Source organism: Acipenser ruthenus, chromosome 12 (assembly GCF_902713425.1).
Source record: "Acipenser ruthenus chromosome 12, fAciRut3.2 maternal haplotype, whole genome shotgun sequence".
NCBI lineage: Eukaryota > Metazoa > Chordata > Actinopteri > Acipenseriformes > Acipenseridae > Acipenser > Acipenser ruthenus.
The window spans coordinates 37,205,687-37,219,833 of NC_081200.1; the positions used below are offsets into that span (position 1 = coordinate 37,205,687).

The window sequence follows — 14,147 nt, forward strand, 5'->3', positions numbered from 1 at the left end:
GTCATCTTTCAAAATACCTTTTGTATTAGAGGTATAGCCCAACTGTGTTTTATTTTATGTGTGTATATGCTTCAAAATAATATACTGTATGTATGTATGCACTGTATGAAGGTTAAAATAGAGACAGCTGCCATTTGAAAATGGCATTGATTGTCTAGGAAGGCACTTTAAGCTACAGTAAAATGCTATTCTCTTTTGCATGTTCTTCCCTATCTCTGCTCTGCTTTGTCCTACATTCCTGCTTTCAAATGGAAAGCCAAATAATTAATAAAGTAAAATTAATGTGACATTAAATATTATTCAGTGTGCAACTGACTGCATGAAATGAACAGACAAGAAACCAGTGGAAAAAGACTCTTTGCGTCTTTATTAAAACCAGCTACAACCTTTACATTTATCAAAACTCCCCAGGTTAGAAATATAAAGGTAGCTTTTTTAAAGCATAGCTAAAAAAGTTGTAGCATTCTTATGATAGCTGATATCACTGGAATAATTAAGGCAAGTAGGCACATTTTTTAAGTTGTAACACATCATTTGGCAATATTCTTTGGCTGGAATACATTAATTCCAAAATTTGGCATATGTTTCCTGATCCTACAAACACACAATAACTCTGACCTTTAGATCCAGGTTTCCTGTTTAAAAGTACTGACAAAAAATGACTAAAATACTGGTTAAGCAACAGCTGCACTTACTCTTGCAATCCCCGTAAAAAAAGGAAAAAGGCTATTATTATATTTAGACAGTAGCATTCATATTAATTTCACCACTTATTTAAACTTTACTTTAGTGCTGGTTATAGGCTGCAAGACGCCTGCTCTGAAGCTGTAGGCTGCCTCACATTACACTGGCTGCACTGTAGAAACAGGGGAAGTCTAAAAGCCAGCCTTCATTTTCTGCAGCTGGTCGACGCTCCACATGTTGGGGTCCCATGCCATGAACCAGCCTGTGAAGGTGGGGGGTTCATTCCCCTGCTTGATGGTTGCAATAGAAATTCCTTTTCGTCCAGAGGGGTCAGAATCCACGTATTCTTTAGCTATAGAGGGTATCAAAAAAATACATTTTAAAACACTTTCAAATCTTAGAGGAAGTTTATAGGTGTCTTTTAAAAAGTTTCATCATAATTATATATATGTGTAAATGACATTTACTATTTATTAAAATGTGAATGTGAAATACCATCTATAAGCAATTGTTTGGTGACCAAGTTTGATAATACAGGAGCATCTCCTTGCTCTAATGCAAACTTCATATTTCCACTTCAGGCATAAGACCAAAGTTACGTATCATTCACCTATTTTAGGAGCTCCCTGCTTTTCGGTGTCGTTAGCATCATTGCCGATCCACAAGAAGATCTAAATAAAATAAAACACACACAGTAAGGTTATATGATGTTAAACAGCCTCATAATAGAAGCTGGGTGTTACCAGGAGGTGGTCACTCACCTGGTCCCAGGCATCAAGCAGCATTACATCATCAGTGGCCAGATCAGACTGGGTGAAATCACCAGGAACCTCTTCAGCCTGGAAATAAAGTGCAATGTTCAACCCCAAAACACTGACAACAGCGAGAAACACGGCATCAGATGATTCAAAAGCAATCCCTGCAATATTGTACTGATTTAACTTACAACCAGGCGTCCAGTTTTGTTTGAGCAGCCGAAAAGACGGGGCTTGACACTTTTCTGGAGACTCTTGGAGGTCTGGTATTCTTTTTTGCCACCAAGAGCAGTCCAGAATGCAGCTGTGTGGATAACCAACAAAAATATAACTTATCAAAAACACTTTTATACAGAGACCGCAGGGGGGCTGTCAAAGGGTCATAATGGGAAGGTTATAAACAGTGTTAATAAAATTCAGCACATGTATTTTGACATTTATTCTAGCATTTTCAAAAGGTTGTCATACAGTAGTTATGACAAAAACAGAAATGATGTCTATAGGCATTGCAGTGACTTTGTTAGGTTAACACAGGAATTTAACATCACTTATCAGGAGCTGATTTGGGTTTTGAATTGTGAGAACTAAATAAACCTATTTCAAGTAGCCATCTGGGTCATTTGGGTTTCAATGGTATGCTAAAAAATACTTTTAGGAGCTGCAGAGGCTGCTATTGTTATACAGAGAGCTTGCTACAATAACGCTCATTTTTGAAATTTTGCATACGTTATAATATAATCATCCCCCTGTCATATACAGTATTGTAAACCTGTAAACCCTGTTTTTTTCCTTGCTTTATAATAGGCTCATAAGACATACAGACAAAAGATTTTGTGAGCACATCTTGATTGGCCAGGAGGATTTATTTAAATATTTAGTGACATACATCTTCATTGGAGTCTTTAACCTACCGGGTTCTTTTCCTTCTGCAATTTCTACAGATTTTCCTCCCAATAAGCTGAGCACATGTTTGGCTGCCACCATTTCTTCATCCGTGGCTCCAACTCCCTTCCATACATACACAGCATCTGGAGCTTTCAGCACAAACACATCATTGGTGTTCAGAGAGGATGCACAAGCAGCCACCTACAAAACAAACAGACAGCTTGCTTAGAATACAAGGCATTCAGTATAGCCAGATTACGGGTAGCCAGATTTCACATTACTAGGTATGTGCAAGAAAATCCATACTGTAGATCATATCCATTCACCTTTCATTCGAATTGGATTTCTATTTACTGCTACTGGTGGCTGAATACTACATGAATTGACACGGATTTTCCGTTATTATTTAGGACAAATAATTGCTGTGCAATAACAAGTATGTATATATTGAACTGTTTTTTTTTTTTTTTAAAGATTGCAATGTTCATTAAACTATTAGTCTTAGAAGCTTTTGTTTCACAAAAGATGAATCCTTCCCAAGAGCCCAGTCTGCACAGCTAAGATGCGTTCAGGAAATATTTATTATACTTCATTTCCCAAAGATAGTCGTTGGAAGTGCAGTAGAAATGTTTCTTATTGACTTACTTCCACGGCTCTGGTTGCCTTGGTTGAGCTCTGTCTGACATGGAAGAGGCGGACGGGCGCGGTGGAGGACTGTCCCCCTTTCCTGGAGGTCCCCCCACTGTGAATAACCATCGGCTTCCCCTTGAACAGACTCATGAGGTGAGGGGGTTCCTGACCCTGAGTCACGCGCACCTGTAGGGCAAAGGAGAGTGGGATTTATACTGGTGAGACAGGCAGGCAAGCAGGAGGCCAGACTGGAAGGAAGAAATAAGGGATCGAGCATCTGGTCATGCAGTCTACTGAACATTTATTTGGTAGTCTATTCAGGTAGCTTATTTTAATCAGTGTTTTTAATGAGAGAGATGCTGTCTTTTAAATCATCAATCCCCACAGCGTATATTCTGTACAAATATCTTTAAACGTTTGTGAAAAGTTTGGGTGCATCATAAACAATATTAGTACATTTCTTTCTTTATTTATTTGTAGTAAGTTTAACGGGTGAACAGGTTTTTAAATTAAAAATATAACAAAACAAAAGCTGCTCACCTGAACTGGAGAACCTCCCATGGAATCATCCAGTTTAACTGTGAGGAAGGCAGACGCTGTCAGCTCATCTTTGGTGCACTTCAACCCCTGCCTGAAAAAAGAAAGATCCATAAAGTGGGATTACCAAGAGGAAATGGCAGTACTGTGTGTTCTGTATGTTTCTCAAAGTCAGTTACAGTAAACTTTGACTCTGTACTGTATAAAATTCCAAGTCTTACTCCTGTATGCTTATAACTAATTAGGACTTGCTGTACATGAAGAAGAGAAACTCACCAGGTGTAAATTAGGTGCTGTTCCCTTCCTCCAGTCTTGTAGCTGTACAGGATGAGGTAACAGTCTCCGCCAAAGAACTGGCCATATGTTGAAGGCTCAACATGAACCATGTCACCTCCTTCTACACGCCATATCTGAAAACAGACGTTTTACCTTCATTAACCTCATTAACAGTGCAAAAGCCTCCGTCAGCAGTCACTAAACAGCCTGTGCATTTAAAATGAGGATTTAGAAAACATACCACAGGTGTCAGCAGTAAAAGGCATAGAAACAAACCCACAGCACGTTCAAGACAGAGCCTTCTTTAGGCCAACTAATCAGAACTCAAGCAGAAGTAAGACTGATCATAACCTAGATTCAACTACCCTCTTGGATGAGTGGTTCTGAAAATACGTACATAACTGTTAAGGATACAAAAGGAATCCAGTTGTGTCTTAGACTGTGAAATTGCTTGTTGTCTTACCTCCACCTTCCCAGCACCATCATCTACCATGCCATGCTGGGCTGCCATTGCTTTGTTAGAGTGCAGAGTTGAGGCGTCGAATGGGATTTGTTTAATTTTGGCAATCTTGCCGACAACATAGGCCTCGCTGGGGCCTTCGGTCTGGTCCTTGTCCTTCCAGTTTGAAAAGAACTGTTTGAACAGTGTAGTCTCCCCACCTTGCGGGAAGATCTGGATCTGAATAGAACACATGGGCAAGGAGTGTTACTGTATTGTAATGCTGGAGCATGCATTGAAGTCTCTGTAAGTCGCCTTGGATAAAGGCGTCTGCTAAATAAACAAATAATAAATAATAACTGAAGTCAGTATTGCTGTTTGCATCAGCAATGTGTGAGGAATGGCTGTATGAGATGGTACCTGAGTTGTCTTTGGGTAATTCTTTTCTTTTATGAATGCTTCAGCAGTCTTCATAGCCGACTTGCGTTCTTCAGGGTTTGCGCCTTTTCCTGAAGAAAAGCAGGTAAAATGTCCCAATATGCTCAAACCAAATTGTTCTTTAATGTTTGACGATATATTTACAACTAAGTAGAAATCTGCCACCTCCCCCCCATTATAAAAGCTATCATATCATTTGTATACATATATTACAATATGTCTTGTTTATTGCAGTAATTTGCCCCTAATGTTTTAGTATTTGTTCAGAAACTGTTTGCCGGCAACCCATTTTCTTTTTGTAAGAAACAGAACCTCCCACAGGAAGTCACTGTCACTATATGTGTGGTTATGCACTTTGTTTTGATGGTCCTATTTGGAAGCTACTTGTAAGTAACAGTGCATTCAATCTGGGTTTGCACGGCACTGGGTATAGGCATGTTTTGGGCAGGGAGTTTTTAAATACACTATTAGTGTAAGATATAACACTTTTACTTCAAAGCTGCCATCTGCAACTACCCAAAACCATTAAATAAAGAAGGACTTGGATAATGATCAAACAAAAAGAGCCCCACCTTTCCACAGAAATATCTTGCCGTCTACGCCGTTGTCCAGAATGTAGCACTCGCTGGTCGAGAGCATTTCCTGTTTGAAGGGGCTTGAAGCTGCTACCTGAGATGTCTTCATGGATCCGGTAGCATCAGAGATCTAGAGCAGGAAGCCAAGTAGAACTGAGTCTGCCTGTAATGCACCCAAACACTCAACTTCCAAGCCAAATCATATCCACCACTGCCTCGGTTTACATTTCCTTGGATAAAAATAACTTGGATAATATTTATTCATGTTACTAAAAAACAAACAATAGGATGCCAGATTCAATCGGCTGCACATGCCAACATGTACAGTATGGAGACATTGGCTTTTGAGGCAGCTTGCAAACACAATTCACTACAGCAAAGCTCTTGTGAAGTTTGTATTATTATTGTTAGAGTAAACTTAACTGATGACATGAAAACAATCAAGAGATTTAATTACCATCCAAAGGCTGGCTTTTTTTCTGTTGACAGTCTCAACCACTTCAGAATCGGGGGTTGCTGGTGCAATTGCAGGTTTTGGACCCAGCACCTAAAAAACAAAAAGAAGATATTTAAAACAAGCCTTTCTCCTTTAGTGAACAGCAACAATTACAGTATCGGTGTGTAACAGGGGGAGACCTGTGCTGACTCTTCTGATGTGTTCATAGTGCTGCAGGGAGAGGGCAGCAGCTCGTCAATATCCGCCTGTCAGTCATGGCAGTGACACGGAGAGGGGGGAGAGTGGGTGTGCGGACTTTCCTTCTCTCTGAGTGGCTGGGAGGCGGGTCTTGGGGGAATTGCTGACCCTATAAGTTTAATTCTGCTGTTCCCTCAGGTCTCCCCACGGAGACGTAAACGGCGTGCGGAAGCGCTGGAGGAAAATCAGCCGGGACGAAAATCCCAGCAAGACAAATAAATAATAAAAGAAAGAAACAAAAGAACTAGCGGTAGCGGGGAAAACTCTTGGGCAGCCCCGATAAAGTGTATAGCAGGCTGAGGGAGCCGCTAGGGTAGGACGGAGACCCGGGCCGTGCGGGTAGCGACGGTTGGGGTGAAGCTGCCGAGCGCAGCACTTTCTATTTTGTAGTTTTGTTTACTGTGTTTTGTTTTCCCTGTTGATTTCGCCTTTTGATTAGTGTTTTTGTTTAAACCTCTGTACCCTGTACCGCTCTGGTATAGTTGTGGCTCTGTCGCTACCACAGCTGGTACGGCAGGCCACAGACAACAGCAGAACCAAAATCAGTTACTAATAAAACTGGGCACCTGTGCAGTGTTTTCAGACTCATTTCTCTGTGTCCTGTGTCAGTGAATTACCCACCACCCTTCCACACGGTGGTAACAGCTGAACAATTTATCTTATGAGAAATGCAAAAGATCATAAAACCTATAATATCATTGTTTCATTTCTACTTCAACATTTTGCATAGAAAGCCTAACAGCTCCATCCTAAAAGGTTAACAGATTGAAGTCTTTGTGTAAACAGTTCAGATGATTCACATGACAAAGTTACACAAAAAAAAAAGAATTAATCTCTAGTGATCTCATTGAACAAGCACTTATATCACAAATAAACACCATCACAAAGTGCCACCAGCTTTACACTTACACTAATGACTTCTTCTGGTTCATCACCTTCCTCCAACATTGAAATCTTGCCACGCCCATTCCGTTCGTTGTCACGGATACCTATGGCAACTTCAGAAGCCTTCAGACGTTCATACCTGTTGCACTCACTTCCACACCACTGGTAGATGTTCTGAGAAAGAAGATGCAAGTACATCAGTGCTAATGGCATCCATAGAAATTGAGGGCACCTACGTTCGACTATCCCATCAACAGTATGATTTTATACACAATCTAAATACATTGATCGCACACTTCTCCTGCTGAGAGCATCTCATATCTTTGTTAATTTATTCACATGTTTGAAATACTGGGCTTACTTTCCCAAGATCAATAATGAAGCAGTCTCCTTTGTTGAAGCTCTTCCAGCTCATCTCAACCTCAGTGGCTCTGATGGTTATTCTCCCTTTAACATGCAGCAGACGCTTCGCATTCATCTCATTGGTGACAACATGCTGGAATCCTGAGGCAACTCCACCTTTCTGCAATAGGACAATAAGAGGATCAACACACATTCAAAGAGTAGCAGATGGAAAAAGATGGAGAACAATGGGGTTTGGACATTATAAAACTACTTGGTACTGACAAATTATTTGTCATCGAAAATAATTCTAACTAAAACTGAAACCCCAGTCGAGTCTCTGTGTAAACAGTTCAGATGATTCACGTGACAAAGTCACACAAAAAAAAAAGATTTTGAGAAATGAAGTTCAGCATTATGGAACATTGATTTAGATTTAATATGATCAGTTTATTTTTGTAAAAGGGAAAGCAGAATTCTGAAAATGAAATTGGCAAAAATCAGATCTTGGTTAAACTGTCCTGGTTTAACTCCAGACACTTGGGGCTGCCCCCAGTTCCAGTCTGAGTTACTTTAAAGAATTCCAATGCTTTCTCTTTTCTGAAGCAGCTTAGTGAAACTCAATTCTTGCCATTTTAATGCAACACAGATGGGTAGCTGGAACAGCCTGTACTTCAGCAGTGGCCTGCTAGCATGTCATTTTGTTCTGAAATCTGCATAGTTTTTCTAAACACAGCTTCACTATTCAGAATTCTACATTCTGCTGTCACTGAACTCCTTTGTTAGAATTCAAATTTTAGAGTAATAACACTAATGGGTATTTTTTAAGTTGTTTCTAGGCTTATAGGTGAAGAATAAAGTTTGATCCATATAGTTCTTGAGCATCCAAATGATTAATGGCACTGACCAAATCCATCTAATGCTATTGCCTGTTCTGAATTACCTGATACTTGATGCCAGATCTGAAATAACCAACAAAGCTGAGAGATTCATAGTTCTGAACCTCACGACACTGCACTGGCTTCCCTCCCAGGTAATCATCCAGCTGAGTAGCGAAAATGGCAGCAGCACCACTTTCATCCTGAGAGCATTCCTCTCCTGCAAATAGGTGTTTCGTGTGGTCAAGCAGCCTTACATCTATATACAATACTCAGAACAATACAGTACAAAGATACAGATTTGGGAATTAGAGGGCTGGTGTGCTCTGTTTTCTCTGTTGTTTTACCCAGGTTTCCCTTGATAGGCTAAAAGGGAATACAACTCATAATACAGTATATGCTCGGCCCCACCATGCATACGTAAAGCTAAGTTATTTTTCCTGGTTGCCAAATTAAATAATATACCTTTTCCTTTTGGTTGTCTTTATCGATATACCATAGCAGAAATGGGCAGCTCATCAACCTTTTTAGGCAAGTGTTCCTTCCAAACATCTGGCCCAGAAATCTAGGGGTTTTGTGGTTGTTTTTCAAGCTCTCATTTATTCTTAGAAGAAAAGTCCCAATTATCTTTTTAAAAGAACAGCTTTCCCACAAGCCTCCTATACATTTACTCTCAATTCAGATTAACTGGGGCGGGGAGACATTTGTTCTTTATTTGACTCCCAAAACTGTGTTTCTAAAATGGTGACTTCCAAGACTGGCTCCATCTTTACAGAAAACAAAAAGCTGTGCACTAACCCACACATTTCAGTTTAGTTTAAATACGAATGCCTTGCTTACCAAGCCACATGTGGAGTTTATAAGAAGGAGCTTGGGTAGTATGCAGCAATATATAAGCATCTCCGGTAAAGAAGTTTCCATAGAGATTCTTGGGAACAGGCTTCAAGTCCATGTTCTCGATTCTCCAGATCTGCAGTCCAGGTTGCTTCCCGGCATTTTGGAATTCTTTGTGGGCCACCATTGTCTGTGAAAGAAGACAGAACGTATTTATTGAGGTGTTGTGCTTGTTACAATATGTAGGGCCTCACTTTTTCCACAAGCATTGCATGCTGGCAAACTACAGTTTTGTTTCTGTTAGCAAAAAGTAAAACAAGCTATGTATACAAATCACGTCATGTTTTTATTTTGGCTCAGACACATCAGGTCACTAAAGACATTTGACTTGCCTATAATTAAACTCAAGGGCTTCCGGAGGCCTAGCTCAGTACTGCAGCCTGATTGCTCACTGCCAGGCTTTTCTTTCATGCATAATTTCTTATTTTTGATTTGCCAGCTATGCAAAGTTAAATGTTTACTGCTGGTCTGTGGTTGGATCATGTGACCTGCCCTTAGGTATCTTTTCGAGTTAGCCATCTGGCATTTTCCATCGCATGCAAGCTGGCTGGTGGTTTCAGACCACAGGGAATATTTATATAATGCCCCTAGGCTCTTGAAAAATGTACTGTCGAAACGTAACCACAATTTCAGCCCACACTAAGGATCTGTTTGTGAAGTGTTGTCTTTTAATCTTTTGAAAGGCTGGTTGCTTTTATTTTAGAGCTTAGGAATGGTTTAACAGAAAGGGTCATTTAAACATATGTGTATATGGCATTGTTATTGTTTAAATGTTATTCTCGTGACTCATTCACTATCACATGAGTTGCAACAATGAAATATAAAACACGTTGAATGTTTTAGGTGTGGCTGTACAATAAGGGAGGTACTGTTGAAGTGTTAAATCCTTTTTCCTTGTTTACAATTGCCTTTTTCAATATCATGTTTGGTGTTTCTCCATCCAATGATTCACATTGTAGGCTGTCCTTAAAAGTTTCCTATGTTAGATTTGCACGGTAATGTTGCAGTTTTCCCTGGCTATACTGTGCATTTACCATAGTTTATCATGTTTTTTTATCATGTTTCTTTTTACTATGCTTTATCATACCACTCTGGGATTTTCAATGCTTGTCTATGCTTTACTATGTATTAACTGCGCTTTACTATACTTTGCTATGCTTTTACTACGAAAAACTTTTATAAGGGGTAAAACAGCCAAGAAGTATACGGATTACACTGGCAAGGAAGCAGATTAATTCATGACACACAAAGAAACCCAAACCAGAAAAGAAATTGACAAGCTAGTCCATGGAACAGATTTCTTTAGATGTCTTTATCACTATATGTTAAAGCCCAGTTATTATTCATGGAAACCAGTATTTTTAAGATAATATATAAGCTTTAAATTGAATTTACTTTACTAGACACACCCCTGCCACCCATGCCAAAGGCATTAAAGGAACCGTGGGAGTGTTATTTATTATTTAGAGCATATCAACAGAAACATCTTGGCAAAACTTTTGCTTCACAAATGCTGTTTGTTTTGTTGGAACATTGCTTACAGTCATAAAGATGCATTTTAATACTATATTTACCATATACCTGGTAATAGGTCTAAAGTCAAACATTATATATATATATATATATATATATATATATATATATATATATATATATATATATATATATATATATATAATTTTTGTATTGAGCAATATGGAGTTTCAATCAAACACATTTATTTTACTAAGCAAAGTTTGACTTTAAAACACAAAGCACAGATCCTTGTTCCTGGTTAATAGGTAACAACTAATTAATGGAACCATAAAACGCATATAGGAAATTTACTGGAGCAAAGGTTGAAAGCACAGTGCATTACTCTTGCAACAAACAAAAAGGGGTAGTTCTTTAACAATAAAATAAGTCAACCAATTGTTTAACAATAACACAACACTATAATAAAAGAAAATGTCATGGCAGTTGTCATGGAGTCTGAGGTATTGCAGCTTCCTGAAAGCGCTCCGATAAATACAAGTGGCCTAAAGTCTGCTTCTCAAATGATAAACCACAGGTACGTGGTAAGAGCAAAGAACAAAGAGGCCAGGAGCATAAAATAGATCTAATGAAGTCTAGGCTTCTGAGTGTATCTTTCATCTGTTTGCAGAGGAGAAACATCTCTTCAGAGACATACTTTGGTTACAGTATTTTTAATCACCAAATATTGCAGCACTGTCATTAAGCTAGCTGCAGAAGCTACTTTATAGTTTCTTATTATCATTTCAGATTGTGGTTATTTACAAGTTCATCTTGCATACACTGAATACTGTAATTATTGTTTTTTTGTAAATGAACAGGGCATTTCAGCTATAAGCCTAGAAACAACTTAAAAAAAGACAGCAATACCAGCACTTTCATGCCTTCCATTACTTATGTGTGCTTTACTGTGCATACAATGTGCATACAATAGTGTTTGCACTCTGTGTTTGCACTCTACTATGACTCCATAGTTGTTTCTAAAATAAAGGCAAGCACACAAAAGTATGACTTTCTTTTGGACAGCCTCACTCTGCTCCGGATGTGTGAAAAACACCTGTGGTGGCAGGTAAATTGAGTCTGTCCTAAAAAGTCAGCAGCCATTGCCCCACATTGTACTGCAACATTGCAAAGGAAAGAGACTGGAGAGGTGGACTTCACTGTTATTAACAGATGGACTGGAACAACACACTGCACTTATAACTACATGTTACAGATGTTATTGTCCTAATGTGGTACTATGATGTGCTGTATGATGTTCAGTAAGATGATTTTTTTTTTTCCATTATTGAAGTTGACATTTTTTTATGTGTACATGTTGTAATCGTGAAAGGTCCTGATGTGGATCACGTGATCTGGTTCTGCATTAACAGATGTGGTGAGGATGTAAGCTACGAACTATGATTGAGAAACCTCTTTCCTCTACTCCTACATAAATGTTTGTTTGTATATCATTATTTGAAGACCAAAGGCCGGCTTCCCGATCTCCTAATCTCATCACACTGTAATCCTAGGAAACAAAGAGGAAGCATGAAAAACAGAAGCAGCATAATACCTACCAGAAATGAATCCCAGGGCGGGGCTTCTGTTTAACTGAATTTAAACATATTTACACTAACTAATGCTTCAAACCCCACCACCCACGCAAAATTAATAGAATGAGTTCAATAAATCAAAATGCAAAAGTCACTTCTACATGCAGTGGCAAAAGTACATAGTAATTCATAACACTAGATTCTTATTTAAACATACCTTTGTTAATAAAGAAAATAAAAACAGCTCATAAAAGGTGACGATACCTACAGGCTGCGCTCCATTGGTTTTCTAAGTGCAATAATGGCAGCAGACAATGATTAGTAATAAGCAAAGCAATACAGACCAACTAAAGAACTTTAATAACTAATTACCCTGTGACTCAGTATTCTATTTTTCAAGATTATTTATAAAGGAGTAGGCACCTCCAAAACCTGACGTTCAATATGTTTTAATTAGTCTTTTATTTGACTATTATTACACTTTGTACATTGTGTGCATGCCTTCAACCATACAAAAGAAAAAAAAGAAAAACAGCCAACAAATGTCATGCCATTTGAGTCTCACACCGTTGTGTGCGCGACAAAAATGCATTTGCATCCTAATTCAGATGAAAGTTACTTGTTGAGCTGCGTTGGTAAAATAAATAAATAAAAGGGTGCAAATCGTACTGCGCAACAGTCTGTTTCCTGCATAAAGTGTGCTCTCAAGGGAGAGCTTTGTTAACATGAATGGAAACACAGTCCATTTAACTGCAACACAAAAACAGCAGAAATATGAGAAGTTTAAACACTGTCTGCAACCACAGACTGCTGCGTTTCTGCCTGGAAGTTTTTTCTGCTGTGGAGAAAGAGAATCGCTCCCACAGCTGGATTCATGTAAAAAAAAAAAAGTAATTGGAAACTTTTTGAAAGAAAAAGAAAACAATTTGTATGTTACATATACGTGAAGCTGCTGCAACACACACACACACACACACACACACACACACACACACACACAAACACACACACAAACACACATATATATATATACATGACTTGTTTAAATGTTGGAAGATGTCAAATGTCATTTTAAAATGAACAAATACAAAGTTTTTAGCAAATACAGTAATAAAATAAAGCTTTGCAACAAAATGCACCATTGTGCATCTACCTTGGCTGAGTAACTGTACTTACTAGTATGTTAGTTGGTTTTGGATGAGCGCTGGAAAGATGTTCAGTGAAGAAGGCAGATATGGACGCTGCGCGTTAATTCAGGTTCTGCAATGAAAGTGCACACCCCACACTACGAGACCAGCAGGCGTGTTCACGAGACTTTGATTGGACTGCAAACCAGGAAATGAAGGTGTTTCTTGTTTCTTGTTTTTTTTTTAAGCAGCAACGTTTATAATAATAATTGTATTAGCAATTGTTACTGCACAGAAACCATCAGTGTGCCACTTTGAATTTTTGCAAATCATTAAATACTTGGAGTTTTACAAAAATGCCTACCCCCAGAATCTTACAAAAAGTCTAAATGAATCAACGTTTGAACTACATAATTTGGATTTGACCATCTACCGGCTACAAGCATAATAACCATTAATATACAGGGGGGTGCGTCTCATAGCATCTGTTTGCCAACCCAACGCATGATATTTCACAGGATGCATTTAGAGGTGCTAGACCACTTTTTATTACAGTTCATTTATAATTGTGGATTCTCCACTGTTTTATTTTCACATTGCAAAGGCCAACATACTGCTTACAACACACAGCCACACCCTTAGGACCCATAACAACCTGCAATTGAGGATTTGAATAAGAACAGTTGATCCAATATACTTTAATACACACTCAGTTTTTTCCTTTAAAATAATTACTATATACAATTATATTTTTGCAAATGTAATAACATGTTATTATTTACATCATTATTTTCGTTTATAACATATTTTATAATACATATAGGCCTATTAAGCTAAACTAAACTTTAAAAAAAAACACAGTGTTTGAAAGCCAACTGACCAAACTATTTTCAGTTGGTTCAATTAAATTGTATATACAACTTATAAACATAATGTATGTTGGATTTTGTTAAAAACACAATTGAATGCCTTTTAACATAGGGAAGTATAACCCACAGCATTGCACAGACTGAAGCAGCTCGAAATGCTAATTATTGTTTTTTGTAAATGAACAGGGCATT

General features: G+C 38.3%; 1 protein-coding gene across 1 annotated transcript; it reads right to left on the reverse strand.

The window, feature by feature from the left end:
- Window positions 1-344: 344 nt before the first annotated feature.
- On the reverse strand, window positions 345-13,293 carry LOC117417426 (gelsolin-like). The gene is made up of 17 exons (XM_034029572.3): window positions 13,136-13,293; window positions 8,859-9,042; window positions 8,084-8,238; window positions 7,160-7,321; window positions 6,823-6,972; window positions 5,677-5,766; window positions 5,217-5,349; window positions 4,627-4,715; window positions 4,231-4,446; window positions 3,768-3,901; window positions 3,495-3,585; window positions 2,970-3,140; window positions 2,351-2,525; window positions 1,631-1,743; window positions 1,446-1,523; window positions 1,295-1,355; window positions 345-1,036 (listed from the first exon to the last, which is right to left on the reverse strand). Exons 2-17 carry the CDS (start codon window positions 9,037-9,039, stop codon window positions 876-878), a joined length of 2,160 nt encoding a protein of 719 aa, XP_033885463.3. The 5' UTR covers window positions 9,040-9,042; window positions 13,136-13,293; the 3' UTR covers window positions 345-875.
- Window positions 13,294-14,147: the final 854 nt, after the last annotated feature.

Coding starts and splice junctions, on each gene's coding strand:
- LOC117417426 (XM_034029572.3), bottom strand. CDS start 9,039: ATGGTGGCCCACAAAGAATTCCAAAATGCCGGGAAGCAACCTGGACTG. Junction 8,239..8,858: donor TAAACTCCACATGTGGCTTG/GTAAGCAAGGCA, acceptor ACCTATTTGCAG/GAGAGGAATGCTCTCAGGAT. Junction 1,524..1,630: donor ACAAAACTGGACGCCTGGTT/GTAAGTTAAATC, acceptor CTTTATTTCCAG/GCTGAAGAGGTTCCTGGTGA.